At 40.8% G+C, this 25,266-nt stretch overlaps 1 protein-coding gene across 2 annotated transcripts in view; it reads right to left on the bottom strand.

Annotated features, from left to right (window-relative positions):
* Positions 1 to 695: 695 nt before the first annotated feature.
* The window catches only part of LOC126259563 (ATP-dependent RNA helicase vasa), a 75,817-nt gene continuing 51,246 nt past the window's right edge, over positions 696 to 25,266 (bottom strand). The window contains exons 8-13 of one of the 2 annotated variants that reach the window (XM_049956461.1): positions 14,359 to 14,535; positions 12,662 to 12,857; positions 12,383 to 12,580; positions 4,726 to 4,898; positions 4,545 to 4,640; positions 696 to 2,052 (exon numbers count right to left, since the gene is read on the bottom strand). In XM_049956461.1, coding sequence (XP_049812418.1) covers positions 2,002 to 2,052; positions 4,545 to 4,640; positions 4,726 to 4,898; positions 12,383 to 12,580; positions 12,662 to 12,857; positions 14,359 to 14,535 — 891 coding nt within the window. In that variant the 3' untranslated portion in view covers positions 696 to 2,001. The remainder of the gene's footprint in view (positions 2,053 to 4,544; positions 4,641 to 4,725; positions 4,899 to 12,382; positions 12,581 to 12,661; positions 12,858 to 14,358; positions 14,536 to 25,266) is intronic. The other variant, XM_049956460.1, reaches the window with a different exon arrangement.

Below are 25,266 nucleotides of genomic sequence, written 5' to 3' on the forward strand. Positions count from 1 at the left end.
CATGAATACAATACAAAACCAGCACTGTGTTTACACTAAAAATATTTGAGTAACCACAAAGTGAATGACTGTGTCAACTAGCACTTCATGTGGCCATACGCCGGAACATGCTAAATATGGTTCGACAAAGGTGTCACGATGATCACAACAGTCACGAAACTGCATCTGCGCAGTAGAGAATTTGGAAATGGTTGTGATTGGTCATGATATCTTCATTCGAACGTACTTAGTTATATACTCCCATCAGGCACCACACCACGTAGAGCTGGGCAGCGGCAGGAGATACGGCACAAATTGTTACAACTTTTACTCATTTACCCGTTCAAATCCGCTGAATAGAGTGCCCTGGTGTCAAGAAACTTAACCACTTAATATTTGAGAACACTACCGGATGTCCAACATTGTGCCAGCATCATATTTTCCCCCACAAGCATTTTTTCGTAATGCATGAATCGCGGGAAAATTATAAATATGTTGACACAAAATCATGTGCAAATTAATACTGTGGGCATAGGAAATTTGAAGAGACTGATAAATGTCGTAAATGGCGGAAAAACATTAATTCCAGGAGCGAAAAGGCAGGGTTATACTGTATTTTACTTTTTATATTACACACATTAACGCTGAAAAAAAAATTCGAAAATGAAAACGCAATCTGTGAAGCTGAATTGTGTTCAGTTTGACTAGTAGTCTGCATTTAATGAACTACATATTGCCAAATACAAGAGTGGCTCAGTTCTTAACACAAAAAACAATTACCACAAAATATCTTCGAGTATAAAACAGTTTAACAAACAGAAAAATTCAATTAGAGCCTAGACAGAGATTACAGAACCAATGAGTATCAGTGACAAAGACTGAACCAAAGAGTGAAGACAATTTACAACTATCTCTTCCTAAGTACTTTAAGAAATGCCTTAAGGTAAAGAACTGTTTCACATGAATTTACTGAGTCAGGTCCTACAATTAAATGCACATTAAGGGAAGATCATGGGAGAGTAACTACAGTTTTACTAACAAACTATTTACAAGGGCACATCCATTATTTGAACTTATTTATAAATCCTCCCAGTCAAATTAAATTCACTGTTTACTTACAGCAAAAGCATAAACCTCTGTTCCTGAAGAATTTCTGCAATGGCCAACCTGTAGACTACAATTAGGGAGCCCATCCTACGTAATGTGTAGTAACAGAGCAATAGCCCTTACTATTGCATGATTTTTTTTATTTTTATTTTCCTGTCCAGCATTTTTCACAATTCCTATGAATCCTCCTCAAAAGGAGCCTCTGAGAAGTAGTATGTGAAACATTTCCCATCTTAAATAGACATCACCTCAGAAACTTTACAACAGAAATTGTAATGTGCCACAATCATACCACTGAGTAACAGCTGCTGAATATAAGGAAAAATTGGGTACGGATTAAGGAGATTCTAGAGCCACATGAGACCATTTCAAACAAAACGTTTATTGCTTTAGAAAGGGCGCATCAAACAGATAAGCAGGAGGCTGTAACAGAATGGCTAACACTGAAATCCTGAACATTTAAATAGCCGTGGTAATATGGTTTTCAATAAGCATCCCTTTTGTTAGCAATAAACAATGCTGCAAAAATACTGAACAGGATTCACAAAATTCTTGAATCAAACAAATGTTCTCCTCACAAACAGTTTTACTGTTAACTGACTACTAAAAAGATATGAATTAACAGTCTGAGCACAATACTGTAGAAAATTAAAGGTAATGAATCACAGCTGCAAATTAAGTCTTTAACAGTAAAAGTTTTGTACTAGAACAGCAACAACACAATCACATTTAAATGATCACAACATTCAACAATCATAGGAATAAACTGATACAAAATAATAAGTACTGTGAGGTGCATTCTAGCAGTCCATAACATCTAACACTCGAGTCACAGCTTACACACCACAGTTAGTTCTTGCTCTCTCATTAGGATCAAAGACAGTGGAATGTTTCATTTTCCAACAAAAGTCAATTTCACCAGGCTTCTTCTGGCTCAGGAGGCCCTGCAAGGTTTTCTGGCTCTAACTGGAACACAGCGTCAAGACGATTAAAACATGAAATAAACAGATGCATGTTAACATGGGCTAAGCACTCTTCCTCCTCCTCCCCCCCCCCCCCCCGCGCCCCTCTCAGGTCATCAATTAATCAGTGAAAATGTGACACTCAGTACCACAACAAGCTGCAAACACTGCTACCAGTTCAACTTACTGTGTTTACTTTCACATGAAATGGTTAAAACTGTCTCATGCTGGGTACAGAAACTGCCTGACTGAGTTGGCATATTATTTTTAGAACTCTCACTGTCCACTTTAATCTGATACCTAATGCAATGTTGCAATACTGCTACATTATCCAAATTCAACAAGATCATCCAGTTTAGTCTGTTCCACAGTTACAGCATATGTGTTACATCTCTACCCCCCTCCCAGATAGGAGGCCTTTAAGAACAAATTTCTGACAAGCAAATGTTTGTAGTGTTAGCAATAATAAATTTTAGGAAAATTGCAATGTTGTTCGGAAGTATTATATGATGGTGAGGGAGGAACCAACAAAAATCTGAGGAAAAATTCCAGAGAGTTTATATTTGTGATTACATTAAGGGTATTATAGTTCCCTTTCTGAAAATCAGTTAAGTAGTACACCACAATGCAGTGTGTAGCACTTTTCAGCAGATACATTCCACTGATCAGATCTGCTGAAACGTTAGTGCCGCTAAACATTCTCCTCCAAGGACTGACCATAACACCAAATACAATTTTAGGAATCGGGCTTGTAGTGGAGGAATTATAGGAGTTCTAAGTTGCTCATCACATTGACATCATATCAGGACTTGTCTCGCATACCATGGAAGGCTCTGGACACTGATACATTGTAGGCAGTCAATACTTCACTAAAATACAAGGGGCGTTTGAAAAGTCTGTGCGAAGTCCGAGAGATGGCAGCACCGGCACATACCAAGGTCATGTTTAGTTAGTAGCATCTTTGGAAAGAACGGACAGCAAATTTCAGCCATATTTGCCTATTTCTTTGTGTTTGGCATTCCTGTGAATCAAGGAAGTCGAGTGATTGTCAAAAAATGGATGAAAAAATTTCGTGTGATGATTAAACATTACTTTATGAAAGGCAAAATGCCTCAGGAGAATAAAGAGAAGCTAGATAAACATTACAGTGACTGCATCTTCGATTAGAACAGTTAAGTGGTTTCAAAATTTTCGGAGTGGCCATATGGGCACAAGTGATGCTGTACATTCTGGACACCCTGTGGAGGTTACGACTCCAGAAATCATTGATAAAATCCATGATATGGTGATGGATGGCAAGAGTTATGGTGCGTGAGATTGCTAGTGCTGTGGGCATTTTGAATGAACGGGTACATTTTATTTTGCATAAACATTTGGACGTGAGAAAGCTATCCGCAAGATTGGTCCCGCAATTGCTCACGCTTGACCAGAAACGAAATCGTGTGAAGCGTTGCAAGGGTGGTTTGCCGCTGTTCAGGAAGAATCCACACGGCTTTAAGCATCGTTTCGTCACTGTCGATGAAACATGGATGCATTACTATCCTCCTGAGACCAAACAGCAATCTAAACAATGAGTTACCCAGGGAGAATCTGCACAAAAAAAAAAGGCGAAGACCATTGCTTCAAACAGAAAGGTTATGGCTACTGTCTTGGGATTCACAAGCAATAATCCTCATCGACTATCTGGAAAAGGGTAAAACTATTACAGGTGCATATTATTCACCGTTACTGGACCGTTTGAAAACCGAGCTGCAAGAAAAATGCCAGCAGTTGGACAGCAAAAAAGTCCTTTTCCATCACGACAAAGCACCAGCACACACCTCAGTAGTTGTGGTAGCAAAATTATTGGAAATAGGATTTCAACTCGTTTCACATCCCCCTATTCTCCAGACTTGGCTTCCTCTGACTACTATTTGTTCCCCAATATGAAGAAATGGCTGGTGGGACAAAGATTTTATTCAAACAAGGAGGTGATTGCAGCAACTAATAGTGAGGTACTGGCAGAAGTAAAGCTGTGAGGACAGGGCATGAGTCGTGCTTGGGTAGCTCAGTTGGTAGAGCACTTGCCCGCAAAAGGCAAAGGTTCCGAGTTCGAGACTCGGTCCGGCACAGTTTTAATCTGCCGGGAAGTTTCAACTAATAGCTATTTTTGCAGACTTAGGCAATTCCTATTATTGGGAAGGGATCAACAAATTAGAACAGTGTTTGACAAAGCATGTAAGTCTAAAAGGAGACTGTCGAAAAATAAAAAAAAGGGTTACCCCAAACAAGTACTTTGTTTAATTTTAACACAGACTTTTCGAACGCCCCACGTATGCATGAAGAATAACAAGTGACCTAAATCTGTTCATACACAATTTATTCTCATTACACACTTAAGTATAGAATTACTTTTGCCCCATATCTTTCACATTTACTCCACACCAGTCACCACTGAAGATGGTATTACAAAGCAAGCAAATAATATAAACTAACAAAGCATTTGAAACTACTTACATTTCTGATGTCAGAGCCACCGAACTGTCCACCTCTATATGCTGATACACCACCTTTGGCATCACTTTCCAGGAAAGATGGAACGTTCTGGTTCGCCTGGAAGTTCATTGGATTAGAATCATAACAGTCATCCCTGTGATGATACTCTTTACTCTGAACTGTCAATATGTTAATGACATACCTGTTGCAGTATTTTCACTAAGTCCCTAGCTAATGGTGCATCCACATCCGGATCATAGAAACTTGTCGCCCTTCCTCTATTTCCTACTCTTCCTGTTCGGCCAATACGATGAACATATTCGTCAATGCTTTTGGGTAGATCATAGTTTATAACATGAGCCACATTCTTTATATCTGAAACAGTAATAGTTTGCTACATTTTTGATACCTTTTTGGGGAAAGGTACAGCCAACTGCACACACACCCCCTCCTATATTTTCATCAATCTCTACTTTTTAATGACTTCTTAAGCAATGTAAGATTTGAAAAGGTCAACTTTTTCTAAGAGTACTGATATTTTCTGCCTTGGGTGCAATTTTTGGCCTTGCATTATTGGCAATGTGTGTTCAGAACACCTTAGTGGCAGTAAGTGTACAAACATATGTTATTGGTACAGTGTCATTGAGTACTTAAGTGCAACAAACACACACACACACACACACACACACACACACACAAGTTACAGTTACAAAACACACCAGTTACAAAACCTTCAGATGTTAGAGTTCACAGAACATCAAAACACAGGAGTAAAAAATATATATTAAGATACATATCTTGTTTAACAAAATCTTTTGTTAGTCAGGTTTTTAATTTCAATATTAATCAGCGAAGGAAAGGATAGTTGCTACTCACCATGTAGCAGAGAAGCTGAGTCATAGATAGGCACGATGCCACCTAAGAAACTGTCCACCCAGTTCACGCCCTGCTCTCACCTTGAACTATCACTATCCACTGCTTCCACAACAATCTCCAAACCTCCCCACATCACCTCGTAGCAGACAAACCCTGTGTCGCAGACCTACTATGTATACCACACCCTCCAATACTCTCCCACTACCACAGAATCCAGAACCTAAACAGAGCCAAAACACGGTCACTAACATTTCCTCCAAAAGCCATAGCCCCACAGAAATTTCAGCCCTTTCCCAAGCCCTCATCTTTCACCTGACTTCCAAATTCCATCATGCAGGACTTGGTAAAGACCTCCTCTTTTCTCCAGTCCTTACAGCGGGAACACTTTTTCATCAGCAACCAGCGGGAACACTTTTTCATCAGCAACCCTGACACTCAAAGACCGATTTTGAGCCCTTCCCAGCTCTGTTTACTCCTCCATCCAACCACTATCAACCCCAACTGCCCCCAAACCACCCCATTAACTTTCCAGAATTTCTTAACTTCTAACCTTGACTAACCATCATTCCTTAAATCCCTTAACATGCAAACTAACCTTACATCTGAAGGAAGAACCAAACCGACCGCCTAAAAACAGGTCTCTACCTTATAATCCTACCTGCTGACAAAGGCTCCACCACTGTTTTGAACCACAAGAATTACCTGGTAGAAGGGCTTCACCAGCTGTCAGATTCATCCACATACAAACCCTGCCAGTGACCCCATTCCAGAAATCCAACAGGATCTCCAGTCTCTCATCCCCACAGTCCATCTCCCTCCACACCCCAACCACTCCCCACACTCCCAACTTCTACGCACTTCCTGAAGTAAACCCAACCACCCAGGACACCTCATTGTCTTCAGTTACTGTGCCCCACTGAGAGAATCTCTGCTTTCAAAGACCAACACCTTCAGCCTATTAGCAGAAACCTACCCTCCTATATAAAATATACCACCCATTTCCTTTACAAATCCTCTACAATTCTTGTTCCTTTACCACATTGTGCCCTGTTCATCGTTTACTGATGCCACCTCCTTTTACTCCAACATACCTAATACACATGGCCTTACCACTACTGAAAACTGCCTTTCACAATGGCCAACTGATTCCAAACCAACAGCTTCCTTCCTATTCACCATTACCAACAACATCCTCATGGCACAGTTACTTCCTTGAAGGCATTACCTACGAACAAATCAGGGGTACAGCTATAGGAACCCACATGGCACCATCCTATGTCAACCTATTCATGGACCATCTACGGGAATCCTTCCTGAACACCCAGATTCCCAAACCTTTCATTTAATTCAAATTCACTGATTACATCTTCATGATTTGGATTGAGGTTGAGGACACCCTATCCACACTTCTCCAGAAACTTTAACACCTCCCCTTTCAATTCACGTTGTCTTACTCAACCCAACAAGCTACATTCCTGGATGTTGGCCTCTACATCAAAGATGGCTACATCAGTACCTCTGTCCATATCAAACCCACCAACCACCAGCAATATTTCCACTTCAACAGCTGCCACCCGTTGCATACTGAGAAGCCCCTTCCCTATAACGTAGCCACCTGTGAACATCGCGTCAGTAGTGACGAGTGGTCCCTCTTTAAATATACTGACAGTCTCACTGAGGTCTTCTCAGACCATATTAGCCTCCCGACCTTGTACAAAAACATATCTTCCACACCTTATCTCCCCAGTCACCCACCACCTCTAAGTTCCATCGTCTGGCCATAGAGCAGCATTCCCCTTGTGACTCAGTACTACCCAGGACTGGAGCAACTGAATCACATAGAACACCAGCGTTTCTACTATATCTCACCGTGCCCTAAAATGAGGAATGTCCTTTCCACTAACCTTCACACTCCTCCCACAGTGGTAGTCCACTGTCCACCGAACCTACACAATGCCCTCATCCATCCCTACAAAAACCCTGCTACCAACACCTTGCCTCATGGCTCACATGCCTGTGACAGACCTAAATGGAAGACCTCACCACCACATATTCCAGTCCAGTCACAACCATCACCTGCCCCACCAAAGACAGGGCTACCTGCAAAACCAGTCATATGATCTACAAGTTCAGTTGGTTGGTTGGTTGGTTGGTTTAAAGGAGGGGGGGGGGGGGGGACCAAACTGCTAGGTCATCGGTCCCTCGTTCTGATTAGAATAATTCCACTAAGGTGGGAGTAAAATAACCGAGACATACAAAACACAGCAGAAAGATGGTTGGTTGGTTTGAAAAAAGAGGGGGAGAACCAAACTGCAATGTTATCAGTCCCTTGTTCCCAGTAAAATAAATACACAGGGAAAAGAGGAAAGAAAGGATATGTCCAGAACAATAACTGGAGAAAGGATGAACCAGAAGGACAACCAACAATACTATGGACAAAACAGGAAAAGAAAACCACAGAGAGAAGCAAGAAACAGGTAGAAGGGGTAAAAATAAAAGAGCAGATGAGCGTGGCTGGCCGACCACGAGGATAAAAAGGAAAAGCCAGCCACTCTGCGACACATTAAAACATCCACCATAAAAGTATTACAGTGGAGAACACAAAGGGACAAAGGACACGCAGTAAAATTTATATAAAACAATAAAACCAAACGTCACGTATAAAACATAAAACTAAATTAGCCGATGAGGCATTGTCAGCTAAAATTAATGGCAATGAGTCCAGCAACTGAACAGTCCGTCGCAGGGCAGCCAAAGAAAGACAGCACAACAAGATATGGACCACTGTCAGGCGGGCACCGCACAGACACTGAGGCGAGTTACCACAGCACAGGAGGTAGCTGTGTGTTACCAAAGCGTGGCCAATGCGCAGCCGGCAGAGAAACATGGAGTCCCTGCAAGAGGCCCACATGGAGGACTGCCACACATTCATAGTCTCCTTAGTGTCACGCAGTTTGTTGTGTGTGCTGAGGTTATGCCATTTCGCCTCCCAAGGCCGCAAAACCTTGCGGTGTAGTACTGAATGCAGGTCAGTTGCAGAGAAGCCGATCTCCAAATGCGGTTTCCGTGAAGCCTGTTTGGCCAGCCTGTCAGCAAATTCGTTGCCTGGGATTATGACGTGACCTGGTCCAGACGAACACCACTGAACGACTGGACCATTCCAGGGCATATATGGACTCCTGGATGGTCGCTACCAAAGAACGACGGGGTAGCATCGGTTGGTAGCTTGTAGGCTGCTCAAGGAGTCAGAACACAGAAGAAACGACTCCCCAGGGCATTAACAGATGTGCTCAAGAGCACAAGATATAGCCACCAGCTTGGCAGTGAAAACACTGCAGCCATCGGGCAAGGAATGCTGTTCAATATGTATTTCACGGACATATGCAAAGCTGGCACGAGCATCAGCCATCTAGCTGTTGGTGTAAACTACTTCATGGCCTCAGTCCATGTCCAGAATCGAGAGGAAGTGGCAGCTGAGAGCCGCGGGGTTAACCTTAGTCCTCAGGGCTATGTGAAAGGTACAGGATAAACCACTGCATAGGTGTACACCATGGATGTGAACGTGAATGACCCCCAAGTATAGGTGGTAAAGCAAGGACCCCAGTTCGGAAAGAAGGGATCGGACACGCACTGGAATTGGAAGCCCTGACCAGGTCCGCCAATGCGAAAGAGGAACTACTGTGGGTGGGAAAAGTAGACTGTGATTCGGATGCGCAGGAGAATTACGAAAGTGTCCATCAGAACTGGCGAGCAGTTGTGCATGGCCTAACCTTCAATGGAGGGACTCCGGCCTCCACCAGGACACTGGTCACCTGACTTGTTCTAAAAGCTCCCGTCACTAAGTGAACGCCACAGTGGTGCACTGGGTCGAGTAAACACAACATTGACGGCACCGCCAAACCGTAAACCAGACTCCCACAGTCAAGGCGGGATTGAACAAGGGCTCTGTAGAGCTGCAGCAGCGTAGAGCGATCAGCACCCCAGTTGGTGCTGCTCAGGCAGCAGGTGGCATTGAGGTGCTGCCATCACTCCTGCTTAAGCTGACTAAGGTGAGGTAGCCAACTCTATCGGGTGTCGAAAACACTTCCAAAGAATCTATACGTCTGCACTACAGTGAGTGGATCGTCATGATGATGAAGTTCAGGTCACGGATGAATGGTACGATGCCGACAGAAGTGCTCGACACACAATTTTGTGGCTGAAAACTGGAAGCCATGGGCTAGAGCCTATGACTGCGCCTTGTGAATTGCTCCCTGTGGGTGCCACTCAGCAACACCAGTACTGGAGGAGCAATACAAAATGCAGATGTCATCTACATGCAGAGAAGGGGAGACCGATGGCTCTTCAGCTGCTGCTAGGCCGTTAATGGCCACTAAAAATAGAGATACACTCAATACGGAGCCTGCGGAATGCCATTCTCCTGGATACGGGGGCAACTATGGGAGGCACCAACATTGACATGGAAACAATGGAGCAACAGGAAGTTTTGGATAAAAATCGGCAGCAGGCCCCAGAGACCCCACTCATACAATGTGGCAACGATATTATGTCGCCAGGTCGTGTCGTATGCTTTACGTAAGTAAAAAAAAAGACAGCAACCAGGAGTTGGCGTCTGGAAAACGCTACTGGATGGCAGACTCGAGGGACTCAAGATTATCAGTGGTAGAGTGACCCTGGCAGACGCCACCCTGACATGGAGCCAGTAGGCCACATGACTCCAGGACCCAACCCAACCACCGACACACCCTATGTTCCAGCAGCTTACAGAGAATGTTGGTGAGGCTGATGGGCCAATAGCTATCCACATAAAGTGAATTTTTACTGGGTTTTAGCACCGGAATGATTGTGTTCCCCTGCCATTGAGACGGAAAGACGCCATCGCACCAGATCCGGTTGAAGATGGGGAGATATCACTTTTAGTCAGAGGAGAGATGTAACATGGGTTTATAAAGTGACGAGATGGTCAACTACAGAACTGCGTGCTCAAAATCCACATTGTGCAGTGTTTAGTAGATTGCGAGACTATCCACCATACCAGCCAGGCATGAACCATACATTCCATCACAAAGCACAGATCGGGTGGTGATATGCCCTTAGTCCTTGACTGGAAGATGCTTTTATATTTAGCATAATACAGTGGCAGTTGTTGAAGTCTGCCCAGCATTGGTTTCAGGCTGTCTTCATTGCAGGTTGCATAGCCCCATCTACAATGTCCTATCATCCCCTTCCAATTCACACCCCCATCGTCATCACACACCACCTTACTGGCTCTGTTACCCACCTGTCACATGCTTAGTCCATGCACCAGCCACCCTAACCTCTCCACATTCCTAGCCATCAAATCTGCTGCCTCCCTCCAAACCCTTACCAACCCCCCCCCCCAAAAAAAACCCCAAACCAACTGTCAGAATGAAATGATTGCACTGACTAGTCAGCACAAGGTGGGGGCATAGGTGAATACGTGTACTTTTATTTTAGTTCTCTTTTACATATAGCTAACAAGGCTTTCGCTGTTCTGGGAGTGATCTCTTTTCCTCTTCAATTTCAAGCACTGAACTGGAGGAACAAAGTAGGAATCTCTCACTTTTTCTTCCCAATTGTTTATGGAGGCTCATGAGCTTTGGAAAGGAAGGGGAGGGGGTCAGACTGCAAGATTTGAACAGAGTCTGAAGCGAAATGAAATGAAATCCCTCAATGACTTTTCCTTCAGCGACTCTAGCCATGTTAAGGTTTTTGAAAGAAATTTTCACAATTTAACTGTAGACTTGTGTTATTTCACACAAACAATTTCGACTTTATAACAGTTCACATGTGCAGTTTGAAATATATCAAAATTTCGAACCTGACTAAACGACACATCATCAAAAAGGGTTATTTCTGCAAACACATTTAGCAGATGGCGTTATTAGAGATTCAAAATTGCACTTCAGAATGGCTATAAGGCTAAATCATGATGTTTTAAATAAATGAATACCAATCTAGTCACACAGTGGGAATATTTCAAGATGTAGCCCGTATTTCTCTAATAGGACTGACAAGTTTTAAGATCACATGACAAACAGCCATGAACAGGTCCTCAGGCCACCACAGCATAAAGTTAGGCTTCGCCAAAACTGTATAAATTAATCAGCTGAACTTCCTATCTTTTCCCATTATTGGAGAAAGTCTGGGAAGTTTTTTCACGTTTCATTAGACCTCATTCTCTTTTGACTATTTTAGTGTTAGGAAATCCAGCAATGGGGAAAGAGTATAATTTCTGTACCATCTCTAATGTGAACCTAACAACAATGCTGCGTTATCCGGTAAATATTTATTTAGTGAGTGTGTGAGTGTGTGTGTGTTTTTGCAAGTTTTTAAAAGTTATGGAATTTAACAAGTAAAAGTTATTGCAATGGTTCTTACATAACAATATATATATATAACAATATATATATATATATATATATATATATATATATATATATATATATATATATATATATAGAGCTACAGGTCTAGACAGCGATTTCACTGCTTAAGAACCTAGAATACTTTCAGTAACATGGAAAAAAAAAATCGTATTTCCTAACCTAACCTAACCAAGTCCCTAACATGTGAAAAATTATGAGCAACAGACAATAATTACAAAATATGTTTTGCAGTGCTGAAGAATCACATGCATGTACTAAAGAATGAAGTGCATGTACAATTTGTTTCAGACAAAACCTTTCAATTGAACTGAATAGTTCTTCCCGCAGTTTTCATTGCTGTGTAAGCATATTTATTCAAAAATAGTCCCATGCTAACTTCAGTCATCAATACATCTTGCAACCACCACCAAAACTGTATGCACAGTTTTCACAAAGTACTGTGGAAGGAAGAAGTAACCACTCCAGCCTTATCTTTAACTGATAAAGCAGTGCATTTCTTTTCTTCAAGCATGTTCTATGACCAGGAGCGTTTACTGAGGCAGTAACAGTATTTACAGTTTCATTATATCTCACCTAGACCTCTGGCTGCAACAGCAGTGGCCACAAGAATTCCCATTCGTCCACTCTTAAAATCATAAAGCGCTTCTTCTCTTTGACTTTGAAGGCGATCACCATGAATACTTGTTGTTGGAAATTCTGCCTCACATAAAAATGCTGCCAAAAAATCTGCAATCCTTTTTGTTTCCACAAAAACAAGTACCTTCTTGCCACCTGGAACACAATATACCCTTGCAATAACTGCTTTTTTTTCTTTTTTTTTTTACACACACACACAGAATGTAACTCACAAACCTTCTTCCTTCAGTATTTCTGTAAGTTTTGCTCTCTTGTCAAATTTAGATACTTTGTAAAAAATCTGTTCCACATCACTACAAGCACCACCAACAATCCCAACAGCCAGAAATAAGTAATTGGACAGGAATTTTGTTGCTAGTCTCTGAATTTCTTCAGGGAATGTAGCGGACACCATAACTGTTTGACGTTCTCCCTGAAAGCAAGTAAAATGTTTACAGCAACTTGTTGAGCAATCTAAGTATTTATTTACACGGAATTTAAAAATCTCATTTCATTCAATCTCTTAATATTTACAAACTTATTAAAAGATCTGTGACAAAAGGTACAAAAATCAATCCCTAAAGAAAACATTAACCTTTTCTTGCTGATGTGTTATTCTCAGTAAGTACTACAGTTTCTGAACAAGTGCACTGTGTATTCTACATATTCTTGAGAACTTAACCACTACTGACAGCAACATTTCCAAATGGCAAGTGAATATGACTCCCATTTCAGCATTTGAAAATTAATACTTTAAAAATGGGTAAAAATTTGTCACTCACCTAACAAACTCTTTCAAGAGCATTTAGTAACAATAACTGTCACACAATTCTACATCTTTGACAGACTTTCCATGTTGTGTAACTAAAAAGTTGCAACTATTATCCCAACACAACATTCGTGTTATTTTCAATAAAGGCTCACATTTTCTTTGATTCTGCGAATCTGCATACTACAGAAGCCACTAACTTTATTAAGGGCAATGCAAATTGCATTATTTTGTAAAACCTTTAAAGTAACAATCACAACACCCAGGCAGTCTTTTTCTCATACCTATGTGATACCAAGTATTATTCCAGCATTGTAACTGGGTACCATGAACTGCTCAGCCAATGTACGCAAGTTAGTGAATGAAGCTGACATTAATATCATTAAAAATGTTCCGATTAAACACTGTCTTCATTCAAAATAGTAAGCTAAGGCAACTCTTCTAAATTCTAGTACTACAATGTCACCAGGTCTGCCTGATATTAATGATGGGAAGAAAATTTGCTTTTGAGGTGGCAGCATGACTTCCAAAAAGTTTAACACCCTATACTGCAGCATAAGTAACTTCACACTAAACCAAACTAGCCATTTCACTCTTTCATAATTTCAACACACTGGTGACAGATTCCAGTAAGAGGATATTAATGATATGCCTGGAAGAAAATTAACAAAGCAGCATTCTTCCAAACTGATTACAAAAGAATCAAGAGTTTTTATACTACTATGATTAAAATTCATGGAATAATAACATGATTAAATGTGTATCTCAGGATTTAGTAAGTGTCTAACCCTGTCAGAAATAGAAACATTACATGAGTTTTATTCTCCACACAACAAAACCAGAACATTTACATAAAAGCAAATTCAGGACCAATTCCCTTGTGCCATGTTCCATCAAGTTATGGTGTTATACATGCAAATTCAACTATCTTGAAGAGCCCCTCATTATTGTCTGACATTTCAGTGACATTTAAGCAATGACCTAAAAATGTACCTTCAATTTCGAACTTTCACCACACTTACCCCATTAAGTGAAGTTGTCACCCATAAGAATCCAATTATAACTATTATATTTTAAGGACAACTGTGGCACATTCAATGTTCTATTCACAAATTAACAAAAAAAACAATCCTGCAACATATTACTAATTATTAAAGGTGCTTACCGTAGGAACCATTGTAGGGTGTTCCAGCATCTTCTCAACATCTGGTAGGAAACCCATATCTAGCATACGATCTGCTTCATCAAGTACAACAAAGCGGACAGACTGGAAGTTCACACGACCTCTGTTCAAAAAATCCATAAGCCTACCTGGGGTTGCTACAAGAATATGGCAGCCCCTCTGCAACAAAAAGCTAAGCGATTTCATTCCACAAAAAACAAACATACCACACAAAAAACCACACACAGAATATACTATTAACAGCAGGAGAAATGTAATATGTTGAATCTTCTCATCTGTTCTTATGATAAGGGCTTGTTATGCTTCGACTTCCACAGGCATAAGATGTTAAACATTCTTTTTCGTTAGTCTAACTTAACAGTCACAAACTGACAAGCTATACTGAATAATCAGTTAAATGTTTTGTAAGCATGTTCTGTGGAGTAATCACATTTCCTGAAGATTTGTTCCAATGAATCTCAGCGAGGTATCTGCTTTTTCTGCAATTCCTTTCCTGCTATCATTCCGCTTTTCTTGGCTCACTCCTGTGTATTTTACAATAGTTTCTGTTTCCTTGATTCACTGCCCATAGCATGCAGCCAATGAAAGTCTTCCAGGAAAGGGATACAGCACCAACCCTAGCTTTGAAATATCTCTGATTGAAAAATCAACATTTTTAGGCATGAGATCTTCCTTCTGCAAAAAGGTTATTGCACAAGCACAAAACATGTTCAATAATTTTACAACATATGGACATAAGCAGAAGCTATAGAATTATTTGCATCTGTCCGATAACCATTCTTGGAAACTGGAATAGCACATTATTCCCATCGCTTCCTGTTCGTCACTGCTTCAATGACTGTCCCCTTCTAGCAGCCATGGCATCATCTCACAGGTACCACATCTAGTCCTGCTTCCTTTCCCTTGATTAGCAATTTCAGTTCATTTCCTATTCTGTGATCACTTTTTTCAATCCCACCAGTCTGTAATGACTGAAGGGAGAAATCTTGTTCATCTCCCACAGTGAAACAAGGTTAACTTTGCCATTCTGGCTTTCCATATTCTACTTCAGTTACAGTATTGTCACTGAATACTAGACTAGGTAATACAGAGGCACTTACTGATTTAATGAAGATCAAACTACTCAGGATTTTTTGGTGAGATATGTTGACAAAATTTTACATCTGTATTCACTGAACACTTATATTGGCCTCCTTGCACACATCTGACTTCTTTCAGCTTTCATTTGACAACAAGGCTTGTTCTTCTGTGATGAAGCTATCTGCTTCTGAAGTATCTTTGTAAAATGGCAGACCCAACCAACATTCCGAAGAAATCAGCAGCTTTCATGACAAAAGACTTAGGGAAGTCAACACCATGATTATCAGTGTTTTTGATGAATATGATTACATGTACTTGAAACAAACTACACCACCCAAGACAGAATAATCTATCCTACAACTTGTGCTGGAGTCCCAACTGCACCCAAAACCTTCAGACTTTTTCACATTCTTATTTAAAATCGACAAATCACTATTGAAAAAACTGCTGCCCTCTTTACAGAATATAAAATGCAAGTGAATAGAAGTCTGCGCATAATAGAAAGTAAATTTAAAGCACTGTACTGTTGAATCCTCCCAATGGAGGTGGTGCCTGTTATAGGGACAGTGCTTTTTTCTCAATGTTTATAGTACTCTTTTCTACCTACATTACTGAAGGGATGTTTCCTATGACAACTTATTTCACCAACTTTAGTTTGTTAGTATTCCCGCCACATTCTTCCACTGACACTACTTCCGTAATCAATGAAAGTACTAGCACACATGGGGATTTTGGGGGGGGGGGGGGGGACCACAGGGTGTTATGAGGTGGGACATGCAGGCAGCACAGTTATTTAACAGCATCTAAGCCTGAACTATTACCACCTGAACATGAATGGTGCTGTTAACAAATATGGCGTGGCAAGTAAGATTAACTTTCCATCCCCCCCCCCCTCCTCTCTCTCTCTCTCTCTCTCTCTCTCTCTCTCTCTCTCTCTCTCTCTCTCTCTCTGTCTCTCTCTCATCCTCCTCCCCCCCCCCTCTTATTCTATGAACTTAACAATGACATTTTGTATGAACGAAAATACTCTCAGCAGGCACATAAGTAGTTTTCAGATTGGTAACAGGGAAACAGAAGCAATGTGGATCCATAATGTTGAATCTTAAACCTTTCACAGAAATTGACGTACTGTGCACACAATACCATTTGTACTTTGTGTAAAATAATTTTGGGATTGGCCTTTCAATATATCTCGTGGTAGAGGCCAGCTGGTAACTAATCATAGTTTCTGAGTACAAGATTTCTTTTTTCTAGAATTGGTGAAAGAAGCAAAGTAGCTGTTCCGATGATGGAACTACACAGTGGTGATGAGACAGATATTTAAGGCAATATTGATACCAGATCTGAGAGAGAATTTACAGAGGTGAATGGATAGGGCCAGAACATAGATCAGAGCAAATGAGACTTTCCTAGGGCTCATCGAATGGCAAGGAAAGCCCAACCCCACACCCAATCCCCACCAGCTTGATGAAGAGCAGAAAGAGTTACAGCCCTGTTAAGTCCTATAGCACTCGTCCGATAGACAACATCCCTAGGCATAGTGCGGTTTATCTATGTACTTGTCTCCTACACACTTGCACACCAGTATTGAGGTGACATGCTACTAAACAGATAGCTATGTCACAAGAGCTAAGGATGTCTTAGTTGGCACATTCATAACAGTAAGAGTGAGAAGGGTAAAAATGTAATGGATATCAGTAGGACTGTCAATGATAGAAACAAAAGGAGAGAAATAGGTAAAGTAGCAGGAGGGTGCCCCGGGGCTCTGCATGCGATATGAGTCATCCCATACAGAGCTATCCCACCGATGCTCCCATGTCGTCACAGCATTGAAGAACATTCACTATTCAATGGAGTGCTACCTGTAAACGAGAAAATATGATTTTGCAGGAAAGGAGACAAATAGCATCTAAAACCGTTTTAAACAGAGTAGGTACAGACTAAAAGAGTGAGCTGGTCAAACTTTTAATGGGTGAGGTCCGCCCAAACCCAGCATGCAGCAGGGAATGCCATAATTCAACCTCACTATCCTTTGGTAACTTCAAATCTTATATCTGAAAAGAAAAACTTTTCTAGAGAAAACTGAGAACCAGTTTGACAGTACATGAATTGTCTGTCAATATCTGAGGCAAATATCAGAATGCCATGCTTAGCACAAATTCCCATAACTAGGGGGCATTCCACCAGGATGTCAGCTGATGTCTGTAAGGCTCCACAACAATACAGGGATGGCTCCCTACATAAATAGAAGTACTGGTTAACTGGTATGACCAATGCTGAGGCGACTAAAGTAACTACTCCTCCTGGGACGTAAGCTGGTGTTATTTGCACCTATAAATCCACACTTGGAATTTGCAAAGTGAATGGGGAGACTAACTGCACAATTACACGGAAGTACCCACATGACTTGGGGGCTAGTGGTCAGTATGACCAATTACAGTGAGATGATCACTAACAGCAGAGACCCCAGGGTGATGAGTAACGCCCTTCAATGTTCTGAAGACCACTCACTGAATCATTACGTATTAAAACATAGTCCAGAGAGGTAGGTTTAATAAAATCGAGGACTCCACTGTAAAAACACTATGTTCCTGGCAATGACTGGTGTTCCTCGTCGGCTATTCCCATTTTATCCACTGTGTTAGAGCCATCTGTGTAAATGATGCAGCCATGGCAGCTTTTTATCAAAACAAGAGGCCTAAAAACAGGACTGTGCAACAACTTCCATGTGTTGAGAACCCAAGTAGAGTTGTGGTTCAGGATGAACCGTGGTACAACAGATGCATTCAGCCAAGGGGACCAAGTGGCAGCTGTGCCAGCTCAGTCCAGCAGCAGAGGATGGCGCAAAAGAAGTGCCTGCAGCTGCAGTAGCAGTTATCTGATGCACAGTAATTCAGTTTGTGTTTTTTTATGCACTATGCCTGTGTATTTACTGTGCAAACTCGTGTTTAGAAATTTAAAGTCTTTATTTTTTCGTAGATCTGAAGTGCATTAAGTGGATTCCTTATGCAATTTTCCACTGACGTAAGTGCCATATGTTTATGTTTAAATCTCATGTTAGTACACAGCATATAGTTTAGATCAGCACACTGGGCAGACTAAATAAGAAAATAAATGTTTATTTACTGCAGTAGCACTTAGGTAAGCAGAGTTTCTAGTGAAAGATAATTTGATAAATCCATTCTCAGTACAGAATTTTGTATCTGTTTTTGGGAGCTTGTGGATCTTGCTGTATCAGGCTATGGTGAGAACACTGCCGGTCAAATTTTAGTGTTTATTCTCCTTGTATTTTATGTACATTCCAATCTTAGTAGCACCAAAATTTTCGAATGGATTCTGCAATTGGAGCAAAACAGCGATCAATATAAAATGCTAAAAATCAAAAACATTCTTTATAGTGTTTACAAATTTTTACTCGTTAGCAACCAGTTTCGCTCCTTTCCTCGGGACATCTTCAGGCATTTCCATTGCTGCAATATAGCAGGGAGAAGCCTGAAGATGGTCTTAGGAAAGGGCCGAAACTGGTCACTGATGAACAGAAATCTGGAAACACAATCAAGACTGTTTTGTTTGAATTTTAGCCCAGTAGCTTCAGTTGGGTAGTTTCTCTCTTTTGCAGGGTCTGACAGAGTAACTTAATCTTAATTGTTTTGTTTGTCTGAGATCTTTTATGATTTTTACACAGTACAATAGTGCGAGGGGCTGTGCTGCTTGTGACCAGACACAATGAGAATCGGGCTTCTGTCTGTAAGCTGGAAGCTATGACAAGTTGAAGAGGTTAGTTGATGGATCAAATGCTGACAATAAATTTGTTACCATTTTCAGTTTAAGTTTTTTATCTCAATTGTTCTTTTTTCTGCTCTTAATAAGGTTAGGTTTAAATGAGAAAAAGTTTATTTGATTGAATAGGATTATATTGGCTATGATCGACTGGCTTAAGGCAAATGCTCAATGCTGTGGTGACAGAGCACCAGTGAAGAAATCTGCAACACCTCTGCTGCTGGTGGAATCCCTGGTGACTTGTTTTATCTTGCATCTTTTGAAACCCAACATCTGACCAGCCTATCCTCACTAAAGTAGTGGACAGTGGTGGCTTCATGTGTCACTGGGCAGAAGGCAAAAGAGGAAACAGGCTGCATGGCTGGTTATTTACCCCTCCAACACATACAATGTGCTACCAGTGTTGACAGTACTTCTGAATCCGTGTGGGATGCCTGTGTTGGCCCAGTGGCCATATTGCCTGTCCAGTTCAGATAAATGCAGAGGGCAGGTATGCTAGTCATTGAATGCACCACTACGAGTTCCAGCTGTGCCAAGAAGCACCCAATACATTAATGGAAATTAATGGGGAGCAGGGGATTGAGAGGGGGGGTGGGGGGGGGGGGGCGGGGCAGGATCATACCACATAATGACCATCATCCAGTGAGCTACATACCAGCCATTGCAGTAGTTTAACTGCTGCAGTTTTTAAACATCGATAATTTATATGCAATAGTATCCATACAATCAACACACTTTTAAACATTAAGTATTTTAAAATCTGTCATTAATGGAACTCAGTAATATTCCATTTCAATGCCAGGTTAAAAAAGCAGTGTTCCCTGAGCTTTCCAGGTAAAATGTAATTTCTGCAGAATTTTATGTTTTCCAGAAGAATCGCCACCATGGCTAACAGTGTCAAATTTAGGCACAAATGACATCTACCACTTTGATTATGGAGCTATCCTTTGCTCCTTTCAGCAGATGGTCGATTTGGTGGTGAAGCAACTAACATCACATGTGGGGGTGCAGACTAATCTGTATTCATAGCATTGTGTATCCAGGGCCATTCACAGCCTCTGGTTTGGAACAGAGTGGAAGGTCTGAACCAGAGGCTCAGAGGACTCTGTGATGGTATCTCAAGCGAATTCCTCTACCTCTGCTATTGGGTGGAGAATTTTAGGATTCCCTTCAGGTCAGGCATGCACTACACACAAGCAATGTGTATTAGGGTAGCAGAGTATGTGGGGTATTTTAGGTTTGAAAACCTCTTCCCACCAATTGACACCAGAGAAACTGTTTTCCAAAAATCTAAGTTAAATCAGCCACGTGTTCTCAGAGACTGCTCATCCTCACAGATAGGGTATGGAGAAGATTAATATGCTATTAATAAACTCGGGGAGCATCCAAGAAAAGGTACCAGAATTAGTATTGCTAATTGAAGGTTACCAGGTGTAGAAGTATGAAACCAGAATGTCCCTATAGATGGTGCTAGCCATCTGAGTAGGGTCCATGAAACTGTCTCTGCAGTGCCATATGCTTCCTGTAACAGCTGACTACAAATGCAAACACACAATAACTGAAGTTCCATACATTGGTGTCTGTTTCAAACCCGTAAACATGTAGAGTTTTGTGCCTATGAACTACGACTTGCAGACAGCATTGGTTTTCTGTTACTATTTGAAGAAAACTGCTCCAGAATTGCATCAAATGCTTGTCGAAGCTTTCGGTGAACATGCTCTTGGAAAAAAGAAAACAGTGTTTCAAGTGGTTAAAAAATTCAAAAGTGCTGATTTTGACGCAAGAGACAACTAGAGCAGGAAACCACCAAAAAAGTTCGAAGACAACGAATTGCAAGCCTTATTGGGTAGGATGGTACTCAAACACAACAGGAACTCAGAACAATGGAATGTGATGCAGAAAGCCATTTCTCTTTAGTTGAAAGCTATGGGAAAGGTACAGCAAGTGGAAAAATGTGATCCACATAAACTGATCGATAGAAGCAAGCAAATCGAAAGACCACTTGTGAAATGCTTCTCACCAGGAACGAAAGAAGTCTCTTCTCCATCAAATAATGACATGTGATGAAAAACTGATATATTTTGAGAATCCTTAGCATCGTAAATCATGGGTGAATCCAGGCAAACTATAGACATCCACTGCAAGATCAAATCACTTTGGAAAGAAGACAATCCTCTGCGTTTGGTGGGGTCAGAAGAGTGCCATCTAATATGAGCTGCTAAAACCTGTTGTGTTAATACTGATCACTACCAACAGCAAGTGATCGATTTAAATCTAGCATTACGTGAAATATGACCAGAATATGAGAAAAGGAAACAAAGTCTTATTGCTCCTTGATAACACCCCATCACACAAAGCAAAACGTGTCTGGGAAATGATCGAGGCATTCAGGTGGGAAATACTAGGGCATGCGGCTTATTCTCCAATTATCATCTATTGGCATCACTGGGACATGCTCTCGCTGAACAACACTTCAATTCATATGAAAATGTACGAAAATGGCTCACTGACCGGTTACCTTCAAAAGAACAACTTTTTTGGGGTGGTATCCATAGCCTGAAAGTGAGGTGGGAGAAATGTATAAATAGTAATGGAGATTATTTTGAATAAAATATTGTTTATCAGGTTCAAACAACAGATGTGTGATTATTGCAACCAAATTCAAGTTTCATACTTCTACATCTGGTGTAACATGTAGCCATTAGGAATAGTTTGTTGAAAACTGAATTGAACAGTAATGAAATCTTAAGTTTAAATTGGAATATTTATGGCAAGTATAGATCAGCCACCAATGGAGACAGTATATTTATTGCAATAAAGAACTCGATAATATCTACTGAGATTATCATGGGTCCCAAAAGCGGAATTCGTTTGGGTAAAGAACTTCAAAGATTGTCATTTTTGACCTTTCTCATGCTTTTACGAACTGTGTGAGGAACTGCTGTGGTACTGCACTTCACAGAGAACTTGCAGAATTTCATAAATATGTTTCCTGGTCATGCTATTGTAATGGGGGTGACAATTTGCCAAGTATAGATTGGGACAGTCCTGCTTTCAAAACTGCCACCAGGGCCAGCCAGGTATTAGTATGACATCATTCTGAAAGTCTTGTCAGAAAATTATTTTGAGCAGATAGAGAACCAACTCAAAGTTAACAGTTTAGACCATCTAGTAACTAGCACATCTGAACTTAACGAAATAGTTAACATATGGGAAGGTAACAGTGATCATAAGGCTGTGATAACTGTGACTACAGGTTTGACAAGAAATGTGAGGAAAAGTAGGAAGATATTTTTGCTTAGCAAGTGTGACAGGATACAAAGTGCAGAGTGATTACTCAGCATCAAACACTCAAGAGATGAGGATGTGGAGCACGAATGAAAAAATAATGGATGGGAAAGACCCACCATGGTTCAATAGCAGTATTAGAAAATTGCTACATAAACAAAGAGAGCATAAACTCAGATTCAAGTGAAGTCAAAACCCAGATGATAAATGAAAGTTCAACTCAGTAAAAAATGAGGGCAATGAAAGAAGCATTTAATGACTCTTAAAATGAAATTTTGTCAACCAATCTGAATAAAAACTGTAAGAGGTTATGGTCTTTTAAAATCAATATGCAGTTCAGAATATTTTATTCACTCATTGGCACCTACATGGATCTTAACAGAGAGAAGGCCAAAATACTGAAATCTGTCTTCCGAAATGGATTTTCTGTGGAAGATCTTAACACATTCCTCCTTTCAATCATCATAGAAACATTGAAATGGAAGACATAGATGTAACTGATCACAGAAAAGCAACTACAATCTCTTATTAGTGGAATGGCATCAGTACCAGATGAGATAACAGTAGGATTCTACAAATATTAAGTGACAGAACTTACCTCTTACTAGCAGTTTGCTGTAGATCACTGGAGCAACAAAGGGTGGTACATAGGAAGTGAAAAAAAAAACAGGTTATTTCTGTTTTCAAGAATGGCCTTAGGACAGATGCACATAATTATAGACCTGTATCTATGTCAGTTTCTTTTAGAATAAGGGAACATGTTTTAGGCTCAAGAATTCAGTCTCTTTGGAGAACAAAAATCTCTTCTATTAAAATTAACATGGATTCCGCAAATAGATCTTGCAAAACTGACCTCATTCTGTTCCTCCACGAGATTCACAGCGCTGTGGACAACAGCTCTCAGGTTGATGCAGAGTGTGATTCCAGGAAATCATTTAAAACCTTTAGTGAAACAAATACCAAATACAAACTTATCTAGTACTGGACCAGATTTGTGACTGGGAATGATTTCCTCATAGATAAAACTCAACACATCACTCTTAATGGAACGAAATCAACAGTGTGTGCAGCTTACAGACACTGGACATCAAGGTTATCTACAGGTGTAGCAGTTATTTCCAGACTAACCTAAGGGAGTGTGACAGGACCATTAATGTTTCCAACATATATAAATGATCTAGTGGAAAGTGTAAGATGCTCAGTGCCAGAAGACAGTATCTACTTACAGAATGACCTGCAGAGAATTGATGAATGGTGCAGAGCACTTGGCCGTGAAAGGCAAAGACCCCAAGTTCAAGTCCCGATCTGGCACACAGCTTTAATCTGCCACCAAGTTTCCTATCAGCACACACTCCACTGCAAAGCGAAAATTTCATTCTGGATATAACAAAAAGTAGGAAAAGAATATTCCAGACAGATTCTCTCTACGAATCTGAAGGACATGTAACACTTTCACCAAGGAAATGGCGTGTAAGGAACTTGTTCGAGTGTTCTTGAATGGTGTTCATCAGTATGGTACCCTTACCAGGTAGGAACAATAGAGAGAATGCAACAAAAGAGCGGATTGTTCTATTACAGGATCACTTAGTTGTTGCAAGAGCATTACTATGATGTTACAAAAGAAGTGACGTGCATGATGGAGACTTTCATTATTCAAACTTCTGGAGAGCACTAAGAGAAGCATTGTGCATAACTGAGATGTTTACTATCGAAATTTCAAAATGCACTTTCTGGGAGAGTTGGACAACAGATTACTTTGTCCAACATGTATCTCACGCAATGGCCACAATGAAAATTCAAGAAATTTGAGCCAATACAGAGGCTTGTTGACAACCATTCTTCCCACACACCATTTAGGAATGAAACTAGATGGAGTGGGGTGAATCAGTTATGGTATCTGAAGTACCTTCCATCACACACCATTAGGTGGCTTGCACAGCATGGTGTATATGTACAAAATACAACTCATCGATATGCAGTGCAGGGGTAACCAGCAGCCCAACACAGGCCACTAGCCCATTGATGTCAATGTGGATCATGAAACTCGTGACAGAGTCCTTTAGAACATGAATCTTTTGGACCTGTGTAGAGTGAAGACCAATTGAAGCCCACAACAATCAATAGAATAAAAAGTCAGTAAGAAGCCTTGAAAGTCTCATGTAGGTTTAGTAAAATGTGATGGGGGCAAGCTGTGCCTTATACAACTCAAGAAAGGTTCCAATGAGGTGTTGGTATTTACAAAAAGCCTGTCAGATTTTTTTTAAATTAAAGAAACAGCAAAGTTGGCTGTAGACTGCTCCTCCCAGAAACCACCTTGAGACTCAAGAACCCACCATCACCTAGAGCAACCATTCTTTCATGCAGTCTGCAGGGCAGTGAGGCTAACTGGTTGGCTGAAGGATTGAGACGACAATACTATCTCACTGTTATGAACGAAAGACACCAAGTTAAATGCATTTAGACGTATGGAAAGGTTAGATTGCTTCTGAACACGAAGAGAAGGCACTGACACCCCCCCCCCCCTCCGACACACACACACACACACACACACACACACACACACACACACACACACACCTAAGAGTTCTACTTCTGAGGAAGGATGTTGCCCGACTGTTTATATTGCTAGTATTCATTTCATTGACCCTCTGTGACTCAACATCTCAATGCGATGAGTAGCAATCTATCCGTTCCATATTGTTTTGAGTATGTCATTTTCACAATTAAACTATCTCCATATAA

Source organism: Schistocerca nitens, chromosome 5 (assembly GCF_023898315.1).
Source record: "Schistocerca nitens isolate TAMUIC-IGC-003100 chromosome 5, iqSchNite1.1, whole genome shotgun sequence".
Lineage (NCBI taxonomy): Eukaryota > Metazoa > Arthropoda > Insecta > Orthoptera > Acrididae > Schistocerca > Schistocerca nitens.